At 39.8% G+C, this 27929-nt stretch overlaps 1 protein-coding gene across 4 annotated transcripts in view; it reads right to left on the reverse strand.

Moving 5' to 3' along the window:
- AFF1 (ALF transcription elongation factor 1) overlaps positions 1-27929 on the reverse strand; it is a 216813-nt gene that overhangs the window by 102887 nt on the left and 85997 nt on the right. For all 4 annotated transcript variants that reach the window (XM_058295846.2, XM_058295849.2, XM_058295855.2 and 1 more), the window contains 2 exons: positions 2990-3110; positions 1703-2626 (listed from right to left, as the gene is read on the reverse strand). In XM_058295846.2, coding sequence (XP_058151829.1) covers positions 1703-2626; positions 2990-3110 — 1045 coding nt within the window. The remainder of the gene's footprint in view (positions 1-1702; positions 2627-2989; positions 3111-27929) is intronic.

Below are 27929 nucleotides of genomic sequence, written 5' to 3' on the forward strand. Positions count from 1 at the left end.
AGAGCCAGATATCTGAAACTTCTTTGTCCAAGAGCCTAATACCAGATAATTTGTCCTCAATTGTTCTCTAATTAGTTCAAGTGTTCTAGGACACTAGATTGTAATCTCTCTTGAGGCAGGGACCAATACCATCTTTGGCAGTCCACCCAGCACTTAATCCTTTTGTTAGGCTTTTGGTAGGCAATACAAATACTTCATATTTTGCCTCCACACTGTTCTAAAGCTTTTTTTTTTTAGTTTAGTATGTCTTTTTAGGAAGAATGTTAAATTGTACTTTATCTGTTTTAATTATGAACAAAAAACAGACCCTATTTGATAAAATGCGAAGCTCTTTATTGTCTGAATCATACAGTAGGCTGCAGGGGAGGAACTCCTATTCCTCCACCTTCATCCTGCCCCTATCCCGGGTCCCTCCAACAAAGCATAAAATGCTCAATAAATAGTTTGTTAAGCTGAATCTTCATATTGGGATCACAGGTAGGGTTCCGCCATCTTGGTGATTTCTACTCTTTGCTTTGCTCCCCACCCTTTTGGATTTTGCCTCAGCCTCCAAGCGAGGGGCATTTTGAATATATCCAGAGGCACGCACAGCTCAACAGCTGACTAAGGACAGAACCATAACCTCTCCTAAACCAAAAGTCAACATCACAAAGGAACAGGTTTTTCTCCTTACAGATAAAGGGTTATCTTTCCAGTTAAGGATCTCTGAATCTTGTTTTGTTTTTTTAACCCTCAAGAATTTTACCTTCTGGCATTAGGTAAGGTAGCTATCTAGGTACACAGGTCTTTAAGCAATGGGTATGCAAATTCAAGTGTTTATAAATTCAAGTGTGTAATAAAAGATATTAAACCACTGACATTCTACCATCAGATAAATTTAAATAATTCACTTCAAACATTTTCACTTTATACAACTAATCTTAATTTTGGAGTAACTGGTATCAATTTAAAGTTTCAGAGATCAAAGATGTAGAAAAATGAATAAATTTCTTTGTTTTAGAAACTACAGTCTTATTTGGTTACTTTTAAAATCCACAGTTGACAAACTTTTTGTATTACTTTGAGATTCACTCTCAAATGAGAAGTCAAACAGCCACTTTTTTTTTTTTTAGGTAATAGGTAAAAATATATTAGAACTTTAAAGTTTCTCACAACTTACAGGAACAAATCTTTTAAAAATAAAAAATTTTTTTTGAGAAGACTTAGTCTTCAACATTTTGACCTCTTATTTTTCCCTTTTTTAATGGTTTAGATGGCAGAAAAATAAGCTGAAGAAAACAATTTTTTATTTTTTTTAAGTAACACGGTTAAAGAAGCCAGTGTTCTCCCAAATAAGAAAACAACGGCAGTTCAAAATCTTCCCAAAACTTTCTGGTGGTGGAAATGCTCTTTATCTTGATTGGGGGTATCACACAGGCACATACATTTTTCAAACACACCAATTTGTACTCTTAATATCTATATATTTTACTGTACATAAATTAGATTATGGCTCATTTAAAAAATAAACGTTCTGCAAAATGTATTTTAATATGTCATAAGTAATCCACCTCAGACCTTAGTATTTCATGGATAAACAAGGTACTAAAGCCAAAAAGGAAACCCACTACCCAAAAGCCATGACCTCATCCCTGGTTTTCCAAACACTTCAATTTCAAACTTTCTTCAAATTGGAGTTACCAAGATAGGAAATTCCACTCACCTCAACTGACTGAGAAGGCATTTTCAGTTTGGTGAGCTTGGCTTTGGCAGGCACTTTTAAATCTGTTTTCTCAAAGGCCCGTTGACGGTAGTCCTCCGGCAGTGGCTTCAGTTCAGGAGACTCACTAGGAGCCTGATCTTGACCATCCATGGGGCGGACATAAGCTGTGGGCTTCTGCTGCATTGCAATGCTTTTTGAGGGGAGGGAAGGTGGGGGAAATGTCTGAGAAGAAGGCTGGGGAGGGGCTACCCCAAGGCTGGTAACTGCCACCAAACAGTCTTGAGGGGTCTCTTTATCATGGACCTTCATTACTAAGTCCTTGGGGGATTTGGCTGGGCAGTAGACTTTACTGTTATTGTTACCACTGTGAACCTTATTGCTTCCTTGCATCCTGGGAAGAGTTTGCTGGTTGGAATGTATAGGTGACAGAGGGGGTACGGGGGAAGGCAAAGAGGAAAGTAAAGGAGAAAGCTCCCTCTCTGCAACTGAGCCCATCATTGAAGCACAGTGGTCTCCATCAGCTCGACAGTCACCTTTTTTGTGATGACTAGAACCAAATCCCTCCTGACCAAGGTGATCTTGGGTCAGGTGCTGGCTGTCCAGTGGGCCATAGCTTTTGGTGTGGAGACTTGGCATTGGTTCCATTCTTGGCTGTGCCATCTTTGGCTTGTGGCTAATATTACCAACAGGAAGTGGTCCAGAGGAAGAAGTGTTCATGGACAGGTGTTGGGCAGTAGCCGGGCAAGAGTGGAGTGGAATGCTGCTCCCCTTCTCAGGAAATAAAGAATATCTTGGTTTTCCCAACCTATTTTCAGAAGCATCAAAGCGATTAGGGTGAGACTTGGTACTTAGGAACTCCTTCACTTCTTCATAGTTCCCCAGCATGTTTTGTATTCGACTAGATAGCTCGTCACCTTTTTCCGTCTGAAAAAAAGAAACGTAAAAGAAAGACAGCAGAGTTAGGTAATAAAGAAAAATCTAACCACTTAACAAGCCAGGTTATAGAATAGCATTTTTTTTTTTAACCTCAAAATTTAATGCATGACACAGAATGTGAAGTGCAATTTGAACCCAATTTCCCCATTAAGAAGCCTGTCATAGACACACATTACTGTGTGTCAGAGGCTACCACCACCAAAGAAAACTGCAATCTTTGGTCGAGTCTGACTAACAATGTCCAGAGGACTTTATACTTTCTTTTAAAACTCAAACACATAGAATCATTTTTATCACAGAGTTAAGTATCATGATAAATCAGACTTTCTTCTCATAATACACAATAAATACCTTGTAGGGCTCTCCAAACAGGGGTGTCTTTTCAGGAAATGCCTCTTTCTCTTGGTGAGCTTCCTGGTTGCGCCTTTCTTTTTCTCTGATTCGAAGCAGGTTTCTGTCTTCATTATATAAGCTATATATGCCACAAAAGAAAAAAACAAAATTTATCAGTGTCCAAGTTCCAAGATTTGTTGTTTGTATGTACATGAATGGAGGTAAGGACAGATTCAGGAAGAAGAGATGCCAAGGCACATGACATAAAGGAGGCACAAGTTCTTGACTCCTTCCTTGACTGGCTGTGACCCTTCAGCACCAGATTCTGGGCTGTCAGCCTTCATGGTTCAGGACTGACTGCAAGGTGAAGAATTTTACAGGTGGTGGAGGAAATGAGACAAAATTAATGATATTTTCACTTTCAACTTGCAAAACATGAGGTAGAGACAGAAGCATCTCATCTGAAAGAATCAGAAGGATGTGAACTTTAGAAATACCGTTTTCTGGGATCAGAAGCATAAATTTTGGAAATCAAAACACTTATTTCATAATTAAAAGATTACTAGGCACCCAAAACAGCATTTAATTTTCTTCTCAGCCTACTCTACTGGGAGTGTCTTGGCATGTAAACCAGAAAAGATGATTTTCATTTCTCATTTCAAATATCAAGGACAGAAAAATCCAAATTTTACATACATACATATATATCTCCTCTACCTACTGAGAAATCTTAGATCCAAATGCCTTAAGTCACATAAAAACACATCCTAAAATCATCAGTCCTGGCACCAAAGAATAATGAAATTCATGAAAATTAGAATTATAAAAAGACTTTTGTCCTCATAGACTTGTCTCTGTGGGATCTATTAAATTTTCTTTTTCCCAATGTCATCTGAATAAGTAGAAAAATACTCAGTTGTTTAGCTAACTCTAGGTACCCTAGATATTCTAGCCCTAACGTCAGAAACACACTACTCCCAACCCCCCAAACCCCAATTCCTGGCCTCTCTGTTCTCCCATGACTTCTCTTATTTCCTCTGGCTATAGCCTACTGATCTCCCAACCTCCCCCACATCTTGTCCCTCTATTTCAGCCTTCTCAGGCAAAGAAATCTGATCTAAGGGCCAGGTTCTCATGTCACTACTGATATTTTAAAATAACAGCACTTGTTGACTCTTTACTGCTGCAAAATACATTCTAAATCCTTGCTTTGGCAATAAGAGTCTCCCACAATGTGGTACAGTGATACTGAACTACCATCCTCCTGCAGGCCTGCCACACGCATTCTATATTTGAACTGAATGGACAGTTAAGTACATTCCCCAAACATACCCTGTAAAGAGCAAAATTTTGTCCCAACCTCTATCCCCAAAACCCTTTTACTAAAATCTAACCAATTCTTCCAGGGCCAGCTCACCTTGCCATTATGATTCTCTTGCAACCCTCTCTGTATTACAGTCACATTAGTGACCCCTGCATTTTCATTCCAATCACACAAATGCCCTCTGCCTCTCTCAATCACATACTCCCATCCCCAATTTTCAGCTAGTCTCTGAGTGATTCAAATGTCACCCACTCAAAAGGCTTCCTCAAATCCACCAAGCATGCACTTATATAACATACTGATTGGCTCTCTCTACCCCCCTAGAATGTGAATTCCATCCTAATAGAACCTCTAAAATGTCTATCTTCTCCTGGTATGGAAAGCATGGTATTTTGCATAGAAGTTAACCATTAATTTTTTAATTAAAAATAACAGTACTATGTTTATATTATTTTTATATATAAAAACTTAAACTTTCTCTTTTTAGATTTAACTCTGGCTGACAATGCAAAAATAAATTTCAAACCACTTATAGTCATCTTAAAATTGACCTTCTGCTATTTCCACAGCCTTTCAATCTAAAGGAAAAGGCGAGATGGTTAAAAGCTAAGATACCTGTTTGATTTTGCTAGGTATCAGAACTTTTCCAAGCTGACATGTATCTTTATCAGATTTTAAGGGAACTAATATAGCTACAAAATGAAAACTTTATGCTAGTAAACATACTGAAAAAGTTAAGGGAAAAACTAAACCAGAAACCAGCTATGGTGACTTCTTTAATAGAGTCTGAATCTCAAGAGTTTTGAAGAGCTTAGACTTGATTCTTCTTGGCAGTAGCATAATGAACTTGATGACTATCCAAGAATTCCTTTCAATTATGATGTTGGTAATTCCTCTTGTTGGTTCAAAAAAATCATATAAACATTAGCATATAATCATAGAAGCAAAGTGTTCTAGTTTGCTAGGCTGCTGAAATGCAGATACCATGAAATGGGTTAGCTTTTAACAATGAGAATTTATTAACTTACAAGCTCACAGTTTTAAGACTGGAAAAAAAAAGTCTAAATCCAGGCAGGCATCATCAAACAATGCTTTCTTCCCAAAGACTGCCTGCCTGTGATCCTGGACTTCTCTGTCACATGACAAGGCACAAGGGGACATCTACTGGTCTTTCCCTTCTCTTCCGGGTTTCCTTGCTTTCAGCTTGGTTTCATGGCTTCTTTTTTCTTCCTCTGAATTTCATTCTCTTATAAAGGACTCCAGTAAAAGGATTAAGACCTACCCAGAATGAGGTGGGTCACATGTTAAGTTAAGGTCCTACTCACCAAAAGATCCTACTTACAATGTGTCCACACCACGGGAATGAAGTTAACTTTAAGCGCTTACTTTTCTGGGATCCATATAGCTTCAAACCATCATACAAGTAGGCAGATTAATTAGGAAATAACTTTTTTTTTCCCTTCAAACTTCCTCTGCAGCCACTTTGAAACAGTTTGCAGGGAGGCTGGAGGTTTGCAACCTTCCTCTGAACAACTTGTACTCTTAAGCCTCTCTACAAAAACCACTCGATGCAGATACACATTGCCAACACTCAAACAGGCTGATGCATGGGTGTGCACAGAGGGGAAGCAGGGGTTTACCAAGGGTGCCTGCTTTGCTATTCTCATCACTAAGGCAGTTCTCTGCTTTCTGACACTGATGGTTTTAACAGTGGAGTTCCTGTAGCTTTCTTTATTTGCTTGTGAATGTTAGCCTCTGTTTTATAAGGCAGAGTTCTGCCTGCTCTTGAATAATTGCTACCTTTGTCTCAGAATCCCAAATAGCGAAAGTGGCAACAGATTCAAAAGGGAGGGTGTGAACAGTAATACTCCAACTAACAGGCTACTCCCAGTCCTCAATTTATTTCCCTGTCAATTTTGCACACCAAACTATCTTTAAGAAATGTTTCACTGGTTTAAAATTACTAAATTAGTAAAATATTTCTAAATCAATCAGCTCAGTCTTATCTCAGAAACAGCTGGATTTCACTATGCTTTCAGATTTTCACCCCCAAATAATGAAAACTGCTACAAAAATAACAAAGAAAAAGATGCAATTAGACCTTTAAAAAGCAAAAACAAAACTAACGCTGGCTTATTTGCTGTGTGTTCTGAAATCGAGGTACCTTGCATAAGGGGCAATCCCATTAAGGATTCTGATTAATTATTGTCCTATTTCATTAATTTTTAAAAATTTAAAAACCAACAGTATTTTATTGCCTGACACATACCAATATGAAATGACATTTACAATATAAAACTAACTTTAATAAACTTCGAGCATATTTCTTATTCACCATCAACCTTCAACTGAAAAACCTGTTAAGTACTGAAGTAAAGAAAGACATCAAGAAGAACACTGTTAGGATGAGTTTTATAAGGTTCAGACTTTGAGAAAGAAGTTCATCCTCACCCAAGACACTGTCTCTGTTGGGCAAATCCCTATGTCTCACGGAGGCTTCTGAGCAGGGCAGAGGAAGGCAGCAGTCCCTGGTTTCCAAGAGTACACAGTGAGCTGTGAGACCCCTTTCTTCTGGGTTGTATACTTTTCCTTGCAACTAATAGGGTTTTGCTCGTTGTACTAGGCAGCTTTCTGGTTTACTTGGCTTTCACGTGTTATAAGTTTGTTAATAGCTTAGGGAATTTTTTTTAAAAGCTCACAGGCAAATTTTTCCATGAATATTTTCTTTTTCCTGGTTCCATTTCAAATCAGGGGAAATGTAAATTTAAATTGTAAATTGTAAAATGTAAATAAAAATTATAACATAATTCATAGCATGAGTAAAACTTTGTTCAGCTTATACACATCACTGTTTTTAAGACAAGATACAAGAAAGGAGGGGGTGAGTGGAAGAATTTTTAAATGAGGGGGATTTTAGCAAGCAGCAATTGTCCTACATGATTCACATAACTCTGTAATTACCTTTGAATAATTACAAATTGACTATCACTTTTTAAAAATGAAGGCTTTTTTTTTTCTTCTATACCAAGAAAAAATACATTCTCTCCCCCACACAGACACCAGGGTAACCTTATCACAGTACTAGTCTTGTCAGATTTGCTCACTGCTCCACATAGAATATAGTAAGTTACAAGTTGTCCTTCCTAATCTATACAGTACTACTTTGTATAAAATAAGTAGTTCTCAAAGTTTAGTATCAGAATCACCTGGAGAGCTCATTGAACTGCCAAGTTGTCAGGGCCCACCCTCAGAGTTTCTGATTCAGCAAATCTGCGGTTGGGCCTGACATCTGCAGGTCTATTTCCAGGTGGCTCATGAAAGCACATTCTTCCGTGGCCATATAAAGCCACTGTAGGCTTACCAATACACAGTAACGATAATAGCGTCAGCACAAGCCAAGCACTACCACCACTTAGCATCTCTTACATAACCAGCACTGATTTAGGACTATCACATCAGTCTCCCATTTAATTCTCTGTAAGAGAGAGATTAACTCCATTTTCCAGATGGGGGGGAAAAAAAAAAAAGGCTCAAAGGTGAAATAACTTGCTAATAAATGGTAGAAGTGAAAATCCAAATTCAGGTGTGCCAGCATCAAAGGCCTTTTACTGAACCACAGTTCTCACAAAGCTTTAAGGCTTTGTTAAATCAGGCAATGACAAAGGAGGTAAATAAGCTAAGGTATGCTGCCTTATAAATTACTTATAATTCTTTAGACTCAAAGGTACACATCTGAATGAAAGAAGCTAGACAAGAAAAAAGAGGTATTACATAGCCATCTAACATATTTTAGATTAAATGTAGTCACATGGTTTGTTCCTTCTCTAAGGACCCAAGAGAGCTCCTTGAGAGATAGATGGCCAATAACGTGAAATGACTCAAGTTATTAAAAATGGTACAATTCTTATTTTAGAGTCCTTATTTTATAGATTTGTGTAAGGTCACTGGCCCCATAATAACCTCTAGGTTCACAAGTCATGTCTAACATGCTAAGGGGCTCTTCCCATTAATTTCTTTCAAGGAGAGGCTGTAAATAAACATGCACTTAAGTAGCCATTGAAGGCCCAGTGTCAGCTCCACTCCCACGGCCTGCTGACCCAGGTCATGTTCTGAGAACACCAGCTTTTGCACCAGTCCAAGAGTGAGGAAAAAACAAAGTCATGTGGTGATTTCAAGCAAACAAAAACAAGTCCATGTGTTGAAGCACCTCACTAGGAGTGCAATGTCTGGCCATCACACAGACTCCCAAAAGTTCCAACAGAAGCAGGTGATCTAACTGGATCCATAAGTTAGCAAAAGTAGTTTTAGGTGGGGAATACCTTTAAGTTCAGTAGCCAAGTTCTTGCTTTCAGATCCAATATTGTCATCTGCTAGGTTTAACACTGTCAAAAGAGATTGCTGCAGAATATGTCAAACCACCTCCTCTACCATCCCCCACTTTTTTTTTTTTTTTAAGTGAACAAGACTGAGGGGGAGAAACCACAGGCTTCAGTTTCCAGAGAGCAGCCATGTACGAAATGGCATCCTGCAGAAAACAAAGCACAGACCAACTGAGGTGAACTGTGCCGCAGATGTTTTCACTGACAAAATTCCACCACTCTAAAATCAGCACAGGAGACAGAACGAAGCTTTGAAAATCTAACACATGCCTGGATGCTCTCACTTTTGGAGAGGTGATGAAACTCCTGAGGAAGCCAGGGCTGCTGTTCACCCCTGCATTAGTCCTTTAGTCAACCCCATGCTGGGACCTGTCAGGGCGTGTTTTCAAATCTCCTTGGGGGCATGGGTGGATGTGTTAAAACTTTATGATAAAAATAAAGAAATCACAATTCTATTTAGTAAGAGTGATACCTCCTCTTTTCTTTTTTGCCTTGTTCTAAAAAAGAAAAATACTACATGTGAAAGGAAGAAAAAAAACCCAAACAGTTATTTAGAAAGACCTAAATCGGGCTTGAGATACCAGGCAGCATGCTGGCTCTGGTATCATCTGGCTGTAAGCACCTTCTTCCAGGCAGGAGCCCAGGAGGCCTGCTGTTAAACTAGGTTAGTCATGCAGGATGGCCAGATGCCACTGGGCACTTCCATGGCAACTCGCAGGCCCCCAGGGCTGACTGTGAACAGCTGACTACCCATTCATCACCCTTGACTGGTCACTTCACAGAGACCTGCCTCTGAGAGATGTGACCAGCCCTCTCTAGAACTCATGTTTAAATTTTAATTCTCCCTTGGGGGATGCAGTTTGACTGCTATGCATTTATCTTTGTAAGCATGAAAGAGACATTCAGCAGGAAGCAAAAGGAAAATTCTGGTATCAATAGTGTGCATTAATTCTGGAAATGATCACGTCTTCTTACTGTTTTAGAAGCACTATGATGTTCTGCTTTGAACATACAAAATAAGACTGTGAAATAAGACTGTTCACAGAAGTTGGGCAAACCTGGTTTCTAGAGATGGCAAGATGTATAGATATATCACAAAGTGACAGAGGCAAAGGACAAGGGACCTGGGTTCTGACTAGTTCTGCAAGTGATTCTGATTTTTTGACGCCAACTCTGTTAAATTTTTAAATCTTCTGGCCCCTCTTTTTCCATCTTCCTCCAGCCCTACAATCTAACACCCCCAAGACATTCTTCACACATTGGCTATATGGAGGGAAAAAGTCAGCATACTTCAAAATACAAAATAGCCATGTCATTAAACTATTTCACTTCTAAATACAAATTAAATGTCATGAGAATCAAAATGGCTCCAGATTTGAAAGCAGAATAAGTGTTGCTTTAAAGAATGGAGAATCCCACCCCCCTCCTAGGTTCATGCACATGGAAAAATTTGTAACAGGTTTTCTCACAATAAAAACCACTCAACTAAATCTTCCAATGTTTTTAATCCAACACCATTCCCATCAACCAACACTCAAAATAAATCTAGGACTTAATCCTAAAATATAAAATCCTACAATCCAATTTTATATTAAAAAAAAATCAGCCAAGTGAAATGATAAAATATCATTATGTCATTTGTTTCCCTGGATGAGCCCCCAGAGGATCACTGCAATATAACAACTCTTTGCTACTAACTTCTGTTTGCCACAGAAGGTTCAGCCTCATTATGATACTTAGTTTTCTGTGACCCCACTTTGCAAAACTAATTTAATCTGAAAAACAATGCCCACATAACTTCTTAGCTGCTCATTCTCCTACGAAATAAATGAGGGTGAAATTTACTTCTTACTCATTATAAACTCTCTCTCTAGGGTTCAGAGCCAGTAAAAGTTATTTCAAATTGTATAACCAAACATTTAACAAATCTTAAATGCATACTGCAAGTTTTAAATTGAGCCAGACTGTACCTGGGCAAATTTGAATAAAAGGTAAGCCACATCAATTCGAATGAGCGACATCATGTTAATTTACCTTTCAAAATGAAGCTGCCAGGTATTTCTGCGTACAAGTTAACGTGTAGCGAAGGTCTGAAAGGATACACACTACCAAAATCATGAAGGAGCATGAGACTAGGGTGGAGGCAGTAGTGCTGGCTTAGGGATCACAGATAAATGAATAATCTGTTTTACACATTTTAACATTATTTGCACAAATATTCATTTATTAGTTGTGTGTTTAAAAGTTCTGATTAAAAATAAAATAGCCACATATACCTAACACCATTACCAAGATCAGGTGTAAAGAAATGTTGGGGCACTGCTCACCTGTGCAATAACTCCCACTGGAAACTGACTTTTGGGCCTTGCACTGAGTCTTAGTTACCAAATAATAGTTACAGACCCGGGAAACGGACTTGGCCCAGTGGTTAGGGCATCCATCTACCACATGGGAGGCCCGCTGTTCAAACCCCGGGCCTCCTTGACCTGTGTGGAGCTGGCCCATGCGCAGTGCTGATGCGCGCAAGGAGTGTCGTGCCACACAGGGGTGCCCCCCGCGTAGGGGAGCCCCACGCGCAAAGAGTGCACCCGTAAGGAGAGCCACCCAGCACGAAAGAAAGTGCAGCCTGCCCAGGAATGGCGCTGCCCACACTTCCCGTGCCGCTGATGACAACAGAAGCGGACAAAGAAACAAGACGCAGCAAAAAGACACAGAGAACAGACAACCGGGGGAGGGGAGGGGAATTAAATAAATAAATAAATCTTTAAAAAAAAATAGTTACAGATCCATCTGCATAAAGCAGAATTTCACTGCCTACAGTGCCTTAGAGAATAATATATTTCAAGATTCAAACACCGGCAGCTGTTTTTTTCTTTGTTTTTAAACTGGGGTACACACTATAACCCTTTTTGTTTCTTTTAATACATCACACAAATGTATTTTGAGAGGCATTTCAGAAAACTTACAAATGGAAAAGCAGAAGAACCTGCCTTATTAACTGGTTTTAAAACCAATTAAAAGAAAAGGGAAAGGGGGCAGTGGGTGGGGATATACAGCTCCAAAAGGAAAATGGGATGAGGGAGGAGACAGACCAGCTAATGTATTCCTCCCATGTGTAGTACACCAAGTTCCTTGCTTTCCAAAGGCATTTTAAAAAACAAACAAAAAAACTAGTACTGACTGAGCAAGGCCATCATGCAAATAGAACAATTACACAAGCCAAGAAAAGAAATCACTTCTGACCTCAAAGGTTTTTACAAACTAAGATTTGTTTTTAATGTTACATGAAATGAGGGCATATTAGTGTTACTGACAAATTCCATACAGTTCAGTTTCTGAGATGGATTCCCTAAAACGCTGGACATACTTGGTTGAAGTCAGTTGAATGGGCATACAAAAATTACTCCCTCATTACAGTAACAGGCTGACTTTAGCTAAATCTGCCACCTGACTAATTATTTATGTCTCCCCCTAGTTATAAAGGTCCTTGGTGATCAAAACCACCTCTGACCGCCTGCCCTGTCCTGTTGGCACTGCTCATTTGGCACCAATCAGAAACATGGGCAGAAGTTGCTGGTTCTTCCCCTGCTAGTCAGGTCTGTACTGGGATCAACCAGTGCCCTGGCCTCATAACCATGCCATTCTTCTTACACACTCACATGACCACAAAGGGCCACAATCACATACCTATAAAATAATGAGGCCAGTGAAAGTCTGTCTCACTACAGCCACAAATTTGAAAACTCCTGCAGTCACAAACTAAGAAAGAGCGAGACAAGCAAGCATAAAGGTGTTTTTTAATGCTTGCTTTATGTAATCCACCAAACAACAAAAATGATTGGGGCAATAAATCAGTTAAGCATCCAATAAAGTATTAAGCATTCAGATAAAGTGTTGTGTGGACTTCATTCCTCAGCTGGAGTGTAGTCCCCCACACAGCTGCCTTACTGATCTTTCTAAAAACCATGAATCTGACTTTGTCAATCACCTTTTTAAAAAATTTTTAAGGTCCTTATTGCCTACAGGATTAAAACTCCTGGGTGGGTTAAAAGCAACTCCCTTCACCATCTGGAAAGATCTGGAGATCTGGAAAGCACAGTTCTCCCTGCCAGTTCCCTAGTGCTCCTACCTTTTCTTTCAAAGTCTTCCGCAATATTACTGTCTCTAGTCTGGACCTTCACACTGCCCCTTCATCCTCTGGTGTGAATTCTTTCTTTCTCCAGACTACATCTATTCTTGCACATCTATGGTTATATTCACCAAAATTATGGACTTTTTACATTATCAAAACTATATGGACTCTATGTGTGTCTACAGATATTTATTAGATTGTAAGCTCCTGAAAGGCAATGACTATTCTCTGTACCTAGCAAAGCACTTAACAAAAAGTGATGCTTAATACCTATCTTTGATAGAAATGATTATATTCAAGCCTGATTCAAGTTCAAACAAATAAGAATTTTGTCAGTCTCTTTATTATTTGATGACAAAATATGATTCATTGTCTCATACCTAAAACCGATTTTACCAAGTTGTTTTACCCTCAGATGACTCAAACCGAGAAGGAAGCTGATATCACCCTTCCCTAGATTGGTCATGAAAGATGCCTCAGCTCACCTCATGATTATCTGTCAATGTGACAGGTTTTATTCTTCAGTTTACCTCACTTACTAGTCATAAAATTCCAAGTGTGTACACACGTAAACAAAAACAGAAGGTTTGGATAACATTTATAGCAAATACACAATTTCAAATCAACAGATTCAAAACAATTTTTTTATGCTGTCCCGGGACAAAAAGTTCAAACAACAAAAATTGCACAAAGAAAAATCTCTCCATGCTCCTAGAAAAGCATTGGAAAGAACATATAAAAACAAGCTCCAGAGACATGGTTTTAAAATGCAAGTGGCTTGTTCCAGTGCTGAAAGCCCTCCAATGGCTTCCTGTAGCATTTAAGATTATAACCCAGAAACCTGACCCCACGCTGGTCCCAACCCTCTTAAACACTATCTCCCAGATACATCACCCCTCCCCCTCCTTCCTTTCTTCAAATACTATCCACTGGCTTTATTTTTGTGTCTGGAACAGGGCAGGCTGGGCACTGCCCAGCCCTGCCTGGATGCTCTTCCCCTAAAGCTGAGGACATCTGGCTCTCTGTTGTCACTAATATCCCAGGTTAAATATCAGTTCTTCATGACGGTCTTGATCTAAATGGTCACATCTCCCACCAGCAGGAGCTTGCTAGCACTTCACACTGCTTTTTCTATCACTATCTACATTTATGCCCTTTATGCACTTATCTGTTTAATTATCATGTCACCTCACACTCAACACCTACAAAAAAATATAAGCTAGCATAAAGTCAGTTGCCTTCTCTCTATACCCAGCACTAATGGTTGAAATGATTTACCGATTCACATACAGATCCAGGGACTCACGTAATGTTATTGTTTCTAACATATATGAAATTAATAGAAATACCACACAGAAATCAAGAGAAAAACAAAACATTACAAATTTGTCTTCTGTCTTAAGAGACTTCTTAAATATTCCTAAGGGGATAAAAAGCAACTCTCCTCCCAAGAAATTACTCAAGAGCAAGCTCCACACACTGAAATGAGAGCAACATTCTAATAGAACAGCTTAAAAACTACAAGGCTTACCATTCCAAAAGAAAGATTCCCTCCCAACGACTGAACTTTTTAATACACACATTCCAGAAAACCAATTGCACCACATACAAAAAAGGAGAACCATTTGAAACCGGGCCAATGTACCAAGCACGGCTTCATCCAAAACAAATGCTCAGCATTTAGACTTGCTAACCAACAGCAAAAAGCAACAGGAAAAGGCTTACCCCAGGAAAATGAAAGGAAAAGCAATGTCTGTGTATTGATAAGAAAGTGGGGAACAATGGGATAGAAAGGAAACTGGCAAGATTTATCTAAAGGAGGAATATTAAGAAACACTGCTTCTTTAAATGATTACATACCATTAACACATTTTTCCATTATTGAATAAACCCAAAATTGTAGGGTTCCTACACTTCCATTCAATGGTACTCATTCCATTATGGAATGAAACTAACCTATCCGCCACCTCCAATCATCACAACACTTCTAGGTAGTAGAAACCACTATCAATTATTTTAAACCTGGTTGAAATAGGTTGCTTGTAAACAAACTCACAGAGAAAAACTTTCCACAAATTAAAGTTTTTTCAGGTTCTAGCAAACACAGATATAAAAACACAAAGACAAGAAACCTAACCTCAATCACATACAAAACAGACGAAATGTGTTCTTGTCTTTAAGAAACCATCAGGAAAGTTTATAACTACAGGCACGTTTTTCTTTCTTCACATCTTAGCTTATACTCATCTCTCACTTTGGTTATTTAATTCCGCATGCCACACTTGTTTCCACAGAAAGAACTTAATGTCATAAAAACTAGAAGCGGTCTCATTATTCTACTCCACTTCATTCCACAGACATTTTAAGTAGGAAGAACAGAGAGATTATTATAGGAGAAGAAAGCTGGAAACATGTATTGGTATTTTATATGGCAATGAGCAACAATTACATGTTTCTAAATATTCTTATTTTCATCATAACCTCAACTCACCTCCTACTACCCGCTATAATTGGCATCTCCTTAAAACTAAACAGTAAGTCATTGTTTTTCTGGGGAAGTCTCCCTTCATTTGACCTCTGCTAAATGTGTTGTGAGCCTTAGAGAAAGCTTGTCAGGATTCTCTGGGCTGGAATTTGGCCTAGCCATCAACATTTATATGCAGAATGTATCATCTTTTCCCCACCACTACTAACAGACAGTACACATGCATAAAACCATGGGTTTTTATCAAACGTAATAAAACATCTATCTTCTTCAACCACAGAAAACTATAATCCAAGAGCCCAAGTGATTTAAAAAGAAAAAAGTACACTTAAGGATTTTTAGAGCAGTTTTGTAAAATATCCTATTATCAATAAATATCGGTTCTTCTGTGTGCTAGACCCCAGGATAAAGGGAAGAAATATTCCACAATCTAGTGGGAAAGACAGACAAAGAAAAAAATGCTAAGCAATTGTAGAGGCTGATTGCAAGTGATATAGCATTAATGAAGGAAAATCCTCTAAATGGAGGAGCCTGGAATGATTTAATTAAGAGCAGTGACATCTGCACCCAGTTTGAAAGATAAGCAGAAGTCTACAGGAGAAGAAAGGGCCTCGTTTCTGCTGAGAAAGCATTTACATCTCAGAGGAGTGATCATTCACCACTGAGTGTTCCACCCATCTCACCTACTCCTCCAACTCCAGATTTCTTCTAGGTTGGGTCCAAAGAATCCCAGATGATTTCAAGGATGACAGCTTCTTGGGACCACACACTCAGCTTGGCTAGCCTACCACTTCAATTATCTTTCAGGATAGCAATCCCCAGATAATGGCTTGGGGCGTTCCTCAGGCCCACACAATGATCTCAGATTATTGTGTTCCTCAGGCCCACACAATGATCTCAGATTATTGTGCCATAGAAAATTGTCAACTTTAGGAAGTTAGTGTGTCCCTGTTCAGAATGCAGATGGACTTAACTATGGCCTCGAGACTACCACAAAAGCAAAACTGGTTACTCCTGTGCCCTTTTTCCCTCCTCAGTGCCCAAAAGCACACACAACCTCCACTGGGTGAAGAGCTGGCTCTGGAATGCTATTAGACAAAGTCTGGCCTTCCTGCCTAATTCAAATGATTTCACACTATTTTTAAAACTCGGTTATCATTCTGTTTGCTGGTGCAGCATTCAAAATACCACGGATTTTTAAAAAAAATAAAACCTTTATTCTCCTCCCACCCATGGCTCTCTCATATGTTTGCTCCTTGTTTGTGCTCACTGTCTGTTCCTTATCTGTTTTCTTCTTTAAAAGGTACCAGAACCTCCCATGTGGAAGTCAGGGGCTCAACGGCTTGAATCACATCTGCTCCCCGATGGATTTCCGTTTTTGAAGTGGTAATTTAAAATGACTAGGGAAGCGGATGTGGTTCAACTGATAGAGCGTCCGTCTACTATATGGAGTGTGCAGGGTTCAATCCCCAGGGCCTCCTCACCCCCGTGTGGTAAGCTGGCCCATGCACAGTGGTACTGTGTGCAAGGAGTGCCGTGCCACGCAGGGGCGCCCCGGCGTAAGGGTGTCCCACATGCAAGGTGTGCTCCCCGCAAGGAAAGCCACCCCACGTGTAAAAAGTGCAGCCCACCCAGGAGTGGAGCCACACACACGGAGGGCTGCCACAGCAAGATGATGCAACAAAAAAGAGATGCACACAGCAAATGGACACAGAGAATAGACAATGAGTGGAAGGGGAGAGAAATAAATAAATCTTTTTAAAAAGTAAAAAATAAAATGACTATTTAGTTGGATGTCCTCTCCCCAATGCTTTCTTAATTTCCTACCATACTTAGTCCAGAGTTTTCAGGTTTGAAAGTAAAATTAGGTAAAGGAGAAAAAGACTGCTAATGACAAAGCAGGAGGAAAAACTTTTTTTTTTCACTTTCATATTTGCATTAACATTGACCAATGCTTAAATCTCAAACTAAAAATGCACTTTAAAAAAACAGTTATCAAGAAGCTGATGTAGGGAAACGGACTTGGCCCAGTGGTTAGGGCGTCCGTCTACTACATGGGAGGTCCGTGGTTCAAACCCCGGGCCTCCTTGACCCGTGGAGCTGGCCCATGCGCAGTGCTGATGCGCGCAAGGAGTGCCGTGCCACGCGGGGGTGTCCCTCGCATAGGGGAGCCCCACGCAGAAAGTGCAGCCTGCCCAGGAATGGCGCCGCCTACACTTCCTGTGCCGCTGACGACAACAGAAGCGGACAAAGAAACAAGACGCAGCAAACAGACACAGAGAACAGACAAGGGGGGGGGGGGTGTTAAATAAATAAATAAATGTTCTAAAAAGAAAGAAGCTGGTGTGGGGAAGCGGACTTGGCCCAGTGGTTAGGGCGTCCGTCTACCACATGGGAAGTCTGCGGTTCAAACCCCGGGACTCCTTGACCTGTGCAGAGGTGGCCCATGCACAGTGCTCATGCGCACAAGGGGTGCCGTGCCATGCAGGGGTGTCCCCGCGTAGGAGAGCCCCATGCGCAAGGAGTGCGCCCCATAAGGAGAGCCACCCAGCACGAAAGAAAGTTCAGCCTGCCCAAGAATGGCGATGCACACACGGAGAGCTGACACAATAAGATGACCCAACAAAAAGAAACACAGATTCCTGGTGCCGCTGATAAGGATAGAAGCAGTCACAGAAGAACACACAGCGAATGGACAGAGAGAGCAGACAACTGGAGGGGGGGAGGGAGAAAAATAAATAAAAAATAAATCTTAAAAAAAAAAAAAAGTGGATGTGGCTCAAGAGATTGGGCTCCTGGCTACCATATGGGAGGTCCAGGGTTTGATTCCCGGGGCCTCCTAAAGGCAAGCTAGCCCGTGCAGAGAGCTGGCACAGCAAGATGACAACAAAGAGAGACACAGGGAGAGACAATTAAGAGATGCAGCAGATGCCACTCCACTCCAGAAGGTCCCAGGATCAGTTCCCAGGGCCGCCTAAAGAGAAGACAAGCAGACACAGAAGAATCACAGCAAATGGACACAGAGAGGAGACAACAAGGGGGATGGGGGTAGGGGGTAGACAGCAGGAATAAATAATCTTTTAAAAAGATTTTTTTTAAAAAAACATATTGGAATGCAGCCCCCACCCACTTGTTTACTTATTGTCTTTGGCTGCTTTGGAGCTACAGCAGGGTTGAGTAGTTGCAATAAAGACCATATAGGCCACAAAACCTAAAATTTCACATCTAGCTGTTTACAGAAAAGGTTTACCAGTCCCTGGACTAGATCTTAAATTATTAAGAAGTCAAAACAAAGGGGAAAGTTCATCTTGAGGTCTTTCATTGTAAAGAAGTGAAGACTGTTGTTGAAATAATTTCTCCTGGAATATATACGCTCTCATCATTTTCTCTTGTCAACGTTCCTGGCTTAAGGGGGAAAAAATTAAAATCTCCCTTCTTATCCCTAAATACCTAATTTAGATGCTACTTTACCACCCCCAACCCCTATGCATGCCAAAAGACTAGCGTAACATGGTATGCTGTGGAACATGTGCCAACTCACTCACTGCTTGAGGTTATCTAGTGTCTCTAGGATTCAGCTGCCCCATCTTCAAAACTGTACTTGCCCAGCCAATCAAAAGCTTCAAAGGCACTGTAATAAAGGTATTGGTGGAAGAGTGGGTGTAACTCAGTGGTCTGAGCACCTTCTTCCCATATCTGAGGCCCCAGGTTCAATCCCCAGGACCTCCTTAAAAAAAAAAAAAGTATTGGTGTAAGTGCAGGAGATACATATGTATATATAAGGCATAAAACCATGCCAGTTCACTGGTTCAAGCTGCATCTTAAATTTTGGAAAATGTCCTTTACACTAAAATTTTAGATTGATATAAATGGAAAGGAACACAAAAAGAGAGACATAAGGAGATTAGGAAGAACATTAGGAAAGGGAGAACATTAGGAAAAGCCCAAAATTCCCAAAATACAGTGAGTCCATCCAACTTCCCCGAGCCATCTTCTCCAGCAGTAGGGTGTGGTTTTTTGGAAAATATGAAAAATTGAGCCAGAGGCTGTTAAAGGTCAGAACTTACTGTTCCTCAAATGTTCTGGTTCTTTACAAGACAGATGGGAAACTGCATCACTATATTTTGAATACCTTTATTTAAATGAAAGGACGTCTGTCATGTTGAGAATATAAAGAAATAAGTTGAGTGCCTTCATAAAATGAAACCTCAATCTTCAAATGGAGGCAGAGTGAACCTCTTCTACACATTTATCTTCTACTCCTTCAAATTTAAAATCTCCTTGGGGATCTCTTATTGATTATGGCTGTTTCTCTCACTCTGCCCTCAGGGAGACTACTTCCTTTATAATTTTGGCCCAATCACAGACTTTCAACTATTTCTGTACATTAAAACAGTTTGAGAAAGGCTGAAATATTTGCATTAGATATTTCCAAAAAATGAAGGATAGGAGAATAGAAATAAACTGGTAATATGTAACCAGATAATTCGACTGACAAATTACAACTTGCCCTTCATTGGCTTAGGGATATGTGTTTATCTATAAATCCACCAACCAGTTACCTGGTTCACAATTACCCTAGCTAGCATTCCTCCAATCAATGCAGTCAAAAGTAGCAGGTGGTTAGTTACATTCTGCCACGTGGATGTTACCGTTACTCCCAAAATGGGGAGGTCATAAAGCACTGGCAGGGGTCTGTCTCCATTCCCCGCAAAGTATCTTCACTACTGAAGAGACAGTTTCAAAAAAATTTTTTTAATGATTTCAGAGTCAGACTCAAGGCTCAATGCACTCTCTAAAGAGGACTTTATTTTAGGTAAGGAAGTCACTATGTTCCTAATCACAGACACAATTTTAGTTGTGAGTGACACAAGGAGTCATTTTTAAAATATATAATGTTCAGTATGTCTTAGGAGGTTCAAAAATTCCAGAAACTCAATAAAGCAGTCTAAAAGAACTCTAGGCAAGAGACAACCTAGGTAAAGAAAAAAATGCACCTTAATACAAGGATTTGGGTCTGAGACTTCAAGAAACTCCTAAATACTCTTTACAAAATGAGCTATTATCAAGCAAACACAATTCACGTGTTTTGTTTTTTAATAGAATGACACCTTGAGAGAAGAATAAAAGACATGTATTTTTATTCATCTATAACCATTCCCCCCACACACACATACACACACACCAAAAAATTCCAAAACATAAGAGTTCCATATCTTAAGAAGAGTTTGGGTTACAGAGATTTTCTGCATTGTTAAATCACATTTATGGTACATCAAAGGTGTGTGCCAGTCATTGCATATAAAAGGCGGGTAAAACTAAATAAATACAGAACTTTAGATTTGATATACAAGCTAAAGTATTAGGAAAGTATATTGATATCTGCAATTTATACAATAAACAAAGACTAATGGTTGGATCCAGCAATAAAGAGATGCTCTATTATAAAGCATATGATAAACAAAGTATGGTAAATTGTTAGTGGTATAATCTGGAAATAAGGCTGCTTTCTGTAAAATTCTTTCAACTTTTCTGAGTATGTGAAATTTTCCATAATAAAATGTTAGAAAAATAACCACAAGAACAAACTAGTATTATTTGGCACAGCACCAGAGTAGGATTTGAGAGGCTAACATACATTTAGTGGTCCCCCCACCCCCATGTTTCCTTCAGACTCACCTCTGGGATATCTAGGTTTCTCATTAAATCTCAAATTTTATCAAAAAGGAGTAATTTGATTGCACATATTTATTTATTAAATAGTACAGCTGGTCTTTGGGAGGAAAGGAACTAAAGATGGTCCTGATCATGTGAGACACGTGATTACAACAGCTCTGGGCAGAACTGAAAACATCCGGAGTGTGGGCATGCATGCTGCTGCATCTGTGTGTGTTTTGCACATTTAGCAAAACCAGAAACCCTACTTAACTCCCTCAAAATCTTGATCTGGCTTCTGCTTTTTGCTCTTCGGGGAAACTACAAGTGATCCAGTAGACACACATAGGTAAGTATGCAGGAGTATGTTTCAAAGACTCCCATCTGGAAAGCTTTCAGGATTATCTCCTTAACAGTCACTGTGTAGATATAAATTCACCTTCACTCCCACTCCTAAACGTCATCCTTTTAAAAGGGTTACTTTTCTCTCCTTGGGAACTAGGTTGTTGGTAAGGTTTCAGAAAATTAATCTTCTCTGATTCTTGTCCTATTTCTTCATGTACTGATTTTGCACCTTTAAAGGAAACATCAGAATCACATTTCCTTCTTCCTATTTCAAAGAATTTTTCCTGCAAGTCTTTCCCTACAAAATTACCAAGCCAGAAAGTTTTGAGCTTTAAGGAAGGGATGATAATTTGGTTCTATTTTACCTAGTTTGGGTTACATCTGATAGCTAAAACACAAATGGCCTAGATTTTAGAGAAGCATTTTACACAAGTAAATCTGTAATACAATAATTGGTTACCTTCTATGTATGAATCTCTCTCCCTCCATGCTTCCTCCTTTGAGGTAATACAAAATGCTGCTGTGATCCACCTCTTCCCTGCCAGCCAAGATGAGGCAACTATGTCTCACAGAATTCCGTTCCTTTACGCTGCTGGCCTTAATTCCCTGTTAATGAGTCCTACTCACCTCTGACCCTTCTTCTATAACCCCATTACAGAGCAACTAGATGGTCCCTCAGGATCCCCAAGTGGAGACAAGCATTTGCCAGTCTCTCACCTTGGCTTTGCAATTTGGAGATGGCAGCAGGGAAGTTGGGCAACATACCACAAGACAGAATAATCTGGTTATCAGCATATTGAGCTGGTTAAAAGCATAGTCTCTAAAATTAATGAAGGGATCAAACCTGAGTTCTGCCATTTCCTAGATGTAGTACTTTGAGCAAATCATTTAATCTCTCTCAGCTTCAGTTAGCTCAACCATTAAAGGGTGTTTGTGAACACTGATAGTACCAACTCCACAGGCTTAATATGAGGATTAAATGAGCGACTGTTAAACTGCGTAGTATAACAGAAGCCAGTCAGGGAATATGTTTGAAAATATCTCTCAGCACACTAATGCAAAGTGTTAAAAGGGAAAACTGGGGAAGCGGACTTGGCCCAATGGATAAGGCATCCATCTACCACATGGGAGGTCCACGGTTCAAACCATGGGCCTCCTTGACCCATGTGCAGCTGGCCCATGCGCAGTGCTGATGCACACAAGGAAGTGCCCTGCCATGCAGGGGTGTCCCCCGCATAGGGGAGCCCCACACGCAAGGAGTGCACCCCATAAGGAGAGATGCCCAGCGTGAAAGAAAGTGCAGTCTGCCCAGGAATGGCGCGGCACACACGGAGAGCTGACACAAGATGATGCAACAGAAGAAACACAGATTCCCGGTGCTGCTGACAAGGATAGAAGCAGTCACAGAAGAACACATAGCAAATGGACAAAGAGAACAGAAAACTGGGGAGGGAGGGATGGGAAGGGGAGAGAAATTTTAAAAAAGGGGGAAACTGTGTGTATGTGGAGGGCATACGGAAACTGTACTTTCTGCATGATTTTTTAAAATAAATCTACAACAGCTCTAAAAAACCAAAAATTAAAAAGAAAAAAAAAGTATATCCCTTGCCCCCATACCCTTCCAGCCTTAAAGGGAATATTGTGCTCTTCATTCACCCCACTCGGGTCTTAGGCTTTCCGAATTCACAACTTTTGCTTCATCTATCCCATTCAGCCTCCATCCAAGACTTTGCCCACACCACATGTCCTCTGCTTAAGCAAATCCTTTCCACACCACCACACTCAGAAGTGTTTCTTCATCTTCTGAATGTCCGTGAGTGTCCTATCATTCATTTAGCAATGAAGTCTGGCCACTTTTCCCTTTCCTATATGGTTGACTTCCCCATATAGTACCTAACAGTGTCTTGCACATAACTGTGTCTTAAAAACAGGCCAAGTAACTAACATCTGAAGCCAGCACAGATTTTTGGTTGGAATCTGATTACTATGCATAGACATGCTGTGAAGCACAACTATTCCCATACATATGAACGAGGGGGGACAGACAGAGCAGGGTCACACATGAACGGGGGGGGGGGGGGGGGGGGAGGGCATACAGAGCAGGGTTTCTCAAACATGGCACCACTGATATTTTAAACCAGGTAATTCTTTGTGATGGGGAACAGCCTGTGCATTGTAGGATGTTTAGGAGTATCCCTGGCCTCTACTAGATGATGATAGCACACTTTCCCTCCAGTTGTGACAATCAAATATGTCTCCAGACTTTGCCAAACCCTTGGGGGATAAAATCCTCTCCCGCCCCCATTGAGAACTACCACTGTAGAGAATGATAAATATCCCCAGAGTCAGTGAGTTGCTTTTCTACTGGGACAACAGCCACCAAAATAGTTCACAATGGAAAGAATGGACATAGGAAATCCTTCCCAATAGCTACAGTTGTGATGGGCACCATCAAAATCCTGTCACTGCTGGCTATGGCTATAGCAGTTTATTATTTTTGATGAATTCCAAAAAGAAATATTGGATTATGCTTGTTATCTGATCTGTACCTGGGCATGATTGAGTTATGATTAGGACATGGCATCCCTACCCCTTGGTGGGTGGGGACTCAACAGATAAAAGGCATGGCAAAGAACAGAGTTGAGGGTTTCTGATGTTGGAGTTTTGATGCTGAAGACTTAAGCTGGAGCCCCGATAAGTAAGCTCCCAGAGGAAAGAGAAGCCAGCCCCAGGAAGAAAGGAACCTTGAACCCACAGAAAAGCAAGTCCCAGGAACGTAGGAAGCCTGAACCCTCGCAGATGTCGGCAGCCATGTTGCTCCAAACAGACTTTGGTGAGGGAAGTAACTTATGCTTTATGGCCTGGTATCTGTAAGCTCCTACCCCAAATAAATACCCTTAATAAAATCAACCAATTTCTGGTATTTTGCATCAGCACCCCTTTGGCTGACTAATACAGTGGCCAAAGGGATAAATAGCAAGCTCTCTAAGCCTTTGTTTCCTTCTTCTCAAAAATGGGGGTGATAATAATAGGACCAAAGGTTTCGGTCTTTTGTAAGATTAAGTTAACTAATGGATACATAATACTTATAGGCCAGTGCCTGACACATATGTGTTCAATCACGGAGTTATCACTAACAAATAATCACAGCTGGAGTCCTAGTACTGGGCAAAGTGGCAAAGGCTCTGGTTCCTCCACCCCCTTCTTTCTGTGCTCCTGCCATCCCATCCATCTCCTCCTCCAAGGAGAAAGGTAATCCAATTCTAAACACAACACAAAACAACAATCTCCAGAAGTGACAGCATATGGACAGAATAAAGAACAGCTGGGGTAAAAAAAAAAGAATCTATGTTAGGCATGTTAGGTGTGGTGGCCCATAGCAGAGGTAAAAGGATACATGTATTTTATACTAAAAAGGAAGAGGCAAAAGCATGTCTGTTTCATTCTGAAGTCAGTTTCTTTTAAGGAAGTGGGATCCTGAAGGAGGCAGAGCACACCTTTTACTCAAGATAGTCCTAGCACATACCCCTCCCTTCTCCATGATTATAGAGCTCCCTGAGTTACAAATATCCCACATGTACAAAGAGTTGCATCTTTTCTCCCCAAATTCCCTATCCATAGACAAGTTGTGGGGAAAGGCACTCCCCAGTGACTGGCATTAGGGAACACTGACCTCACAGTTCTTTTGTATATTTCTTCACCCTGAGATGAACTTTACATATACCACATGTATTAGTCAGCCAAAGGGGTGCTAAAGCAAGGTAAAAGAAATCTGTTGGCTTTTATAAAGGGTATTTATTTGCAGTAAAAGCTTACAATTACAAGGCCCTAAAGAGTTCAACTCAAGGTACCATAAGAGGTACTTCCTACTTCCTCACCCAAAGTCTGTTGCCACATATCGAAGAAAGATGGTAGGCAATGTCCCTTAAGGGTCCATGGTCCCAGCTCTTTCTGATCTCAATTATAGGCTGAAGGGCTCATTTCTTTCTGGACTCAGCTGCTCTGGTTGCTTCACAAGGTCAGCTGTAAACTATCAGGCAAATGGCTCATCTCTCTTCCCAGGGCCACAGGATCTTCTTCCATGTCTGTGGAACTCCCTTCCTCTTTTCTGGCATGTGTCTTCTTCTGTGTTCTTGACTGATCGTCGGTTTAATATAGCCCACCAAGGGGGTAGGGACTCAGTCCTGCATGCCTTAATGATGTGGTCAAATCAAAGCCCTAATTCTAACATAATTTAATCAAAGGCATCTCAGCTGAATCTAATACAAAGGGTAGTACACCCAGGTATGTTTACAAACAATCTCTCTTTTTGGAATTCATAAATAATCTCAAACTGCCATACCACACGTCCCTACTCTTCATCACCTTTCTTATCTCACAGTCACAGTCCAGTTCACAGAAAGACAGACAGACACACACACATTCTGTTTTCTCTATCCTTCCTTTCTTTGTTCCATGAGTAAGCCAAGGAACACTGACCATGGGGATAAATGAACAAAGAACAAAGTCTGTGTGGCCTTGGTCAGGTCAAGTAATCTCCATAAACCTCAAATTCCTCATTTGTACAATGGGGATTATAATCCCAGCCTTATTGATTAAATGGAATCAAATATGCAAAGTTCAGGACTCAGGGTCCACAGCATATAACAAAATATGCTCAATAAAAAAAAATAAATGCATACTATTATATATTAAAATTATACGTAAAACCCTCTGCCCTTCAAAGTGACCAGAATCCATTTTTCTGTATTCTCCTCCAATGAAATCTCAAGATCCCTTCCATACCTCCTCCTCAAATGTTGGATAAACCTTCTTATCCATGCATGTTTTTTATGCTTTGTTTCAATTACACTGTTTTCCACTATTGTTTCAAATGTTTGACATTTGGCCCTGTGAGAAAAACCTATGGGTTCAGTCTAAGGCGTAACCTCCATCTTCTGGAAAATAATTTCTATGCTATGGGCACATTTTTATAAAAAAAAGCAGCAAATTGGGAACCATCTAAATTCTATTTTTAATACTTTTAAAATTCCCAACACCTACTGAAATAACCACAACTCTGATCAGCTTGACTGCGAATACATTTTTTGAGTTAAAACAAAAAAACTTCCTTCAAACAGAATAATTTAGTGTCTCTTTAGTCCTTTAGTTTGGGCACAAATTTTAGAGGAAGTCTATGAAAATAGAAGTTTTTCGATGTTCTATTCCCTATAAGAGAATTTCAATATGTAACTTAAACAAGCATGAACCAGGTTAAAATTTACAGTGTTAAGGACAATTGTTGCAAATCTGTTCATTTCCTTGTCAATTCTAAAATAAGACTAAATAAGAACAACAAAGGTACAAGTTTTCACCAGTTAATTTTACACTAATATTTTTAAGCACAACGTTCAAAAAAAAGATTTCAGTCTTCATGCACTGAGAAAATGCCTGGGTTCCACATGAGCATGCATATCATAGCTGCACTTATGGGCAGAAAAGGAAAACATCCTAAAAAATCCTGAAAGGATCCTCATTTATTAGGAGTTTATGGATTATAATAGTTCAACTATGACAGTCTTATAAATATAAATGAGTGAAGCTCATAAATATGATGATCAGTGTACTTTCCATCACCAAGGTCATGAACAGACTGTGACATCTATGAAACTTGAGTGTCAGTGTGTTAATCTCTGTAAACACCTTGGCTCCCAGCATAATATATAAAATAAAACCTTCCATATTCAATATTAAGTGTCCTTTTTAAAATGTATTTTTAGCAAGGCATTCCTAAGCATAAAGATCTGAAAGCCTTATGTGTTCTTGTCAAATTTAACACAACAACCCAAAGTAATCCCAACCTCATCTTTTCTTCTCCCCATGTTAATTAAATCACTTATCAAACATACGTGAAGAAAAACTAATCATATGCAAGTATTTCATATGTAAAGAAAAAGTTGAAAGGCGAAACGAAATGTTTGATTGCTCAAGTTCTTGAGCTCAACAAAGACTTTTCTCTTCATTTTAAATTATAATTAGCACTAATATAGAATTGCTTTTGGTTGACTGAATCATAAAAAGATTTTTGAGAACCTAAGGGGGAGTGGGTATAGCTTAAGTGGTTGACCCCAGGTATGGGGTCCCAGGTTTGATTCCTGGTACTTCATAAAAAGAGAAACAACAAACGAACGGAAAAAACTAACTCAGGGCAGCTAGTTTAGCTCAGTGGTTGAGTGCCGACTACCCAAATATGAGGCCCTGGGTTCAAACGTGAACCTGTGCCACCAAAACAAACAAAAAAAAAAACAACAACCAACTTACATATTTTATGGTCAAGTCAGCAAGCCAGAAGGGATGAATAAAAAGTCTGCTAGAAAGTGAGGTATACATGAAAAAACAGAGAGAGAAAGGGAAAAAAAGAAAAAGAAAAATGTGAGGTTTTATCCATAGCAATGCAGAGACTGCAAAATACTTTCTGCCTAAATCTGGATGTAAATCACCCACAGAAATGACTACACTCTTGGAGAGTTACGATTATTTAATATCATAAATAATATTCATTTATGACAAGAAAAAAATGTGCATTTTCACTTCTTAGTGAAGAAACTGAGGCAAACAGAATTTCTAAGATCTCTAAGATAAATGAGTGGTGTCTAACT

Source organism: Dasypus novemcinctus, chromosome 1, assembly GCF_030445035.2.
Source record: "Dasypus novemcinctus isolate mDasNov1 chromosome 1, mDasNov1.1.hap2, whole genome shotgun sequence".
In the NCBI taxonomy this organism is placed as follows: Eukaryota; Metazoa; Chordata; class Mammalia; order Cingulata; family Dasypodidae; genus Dasypus; species Dasypus novemcinctus.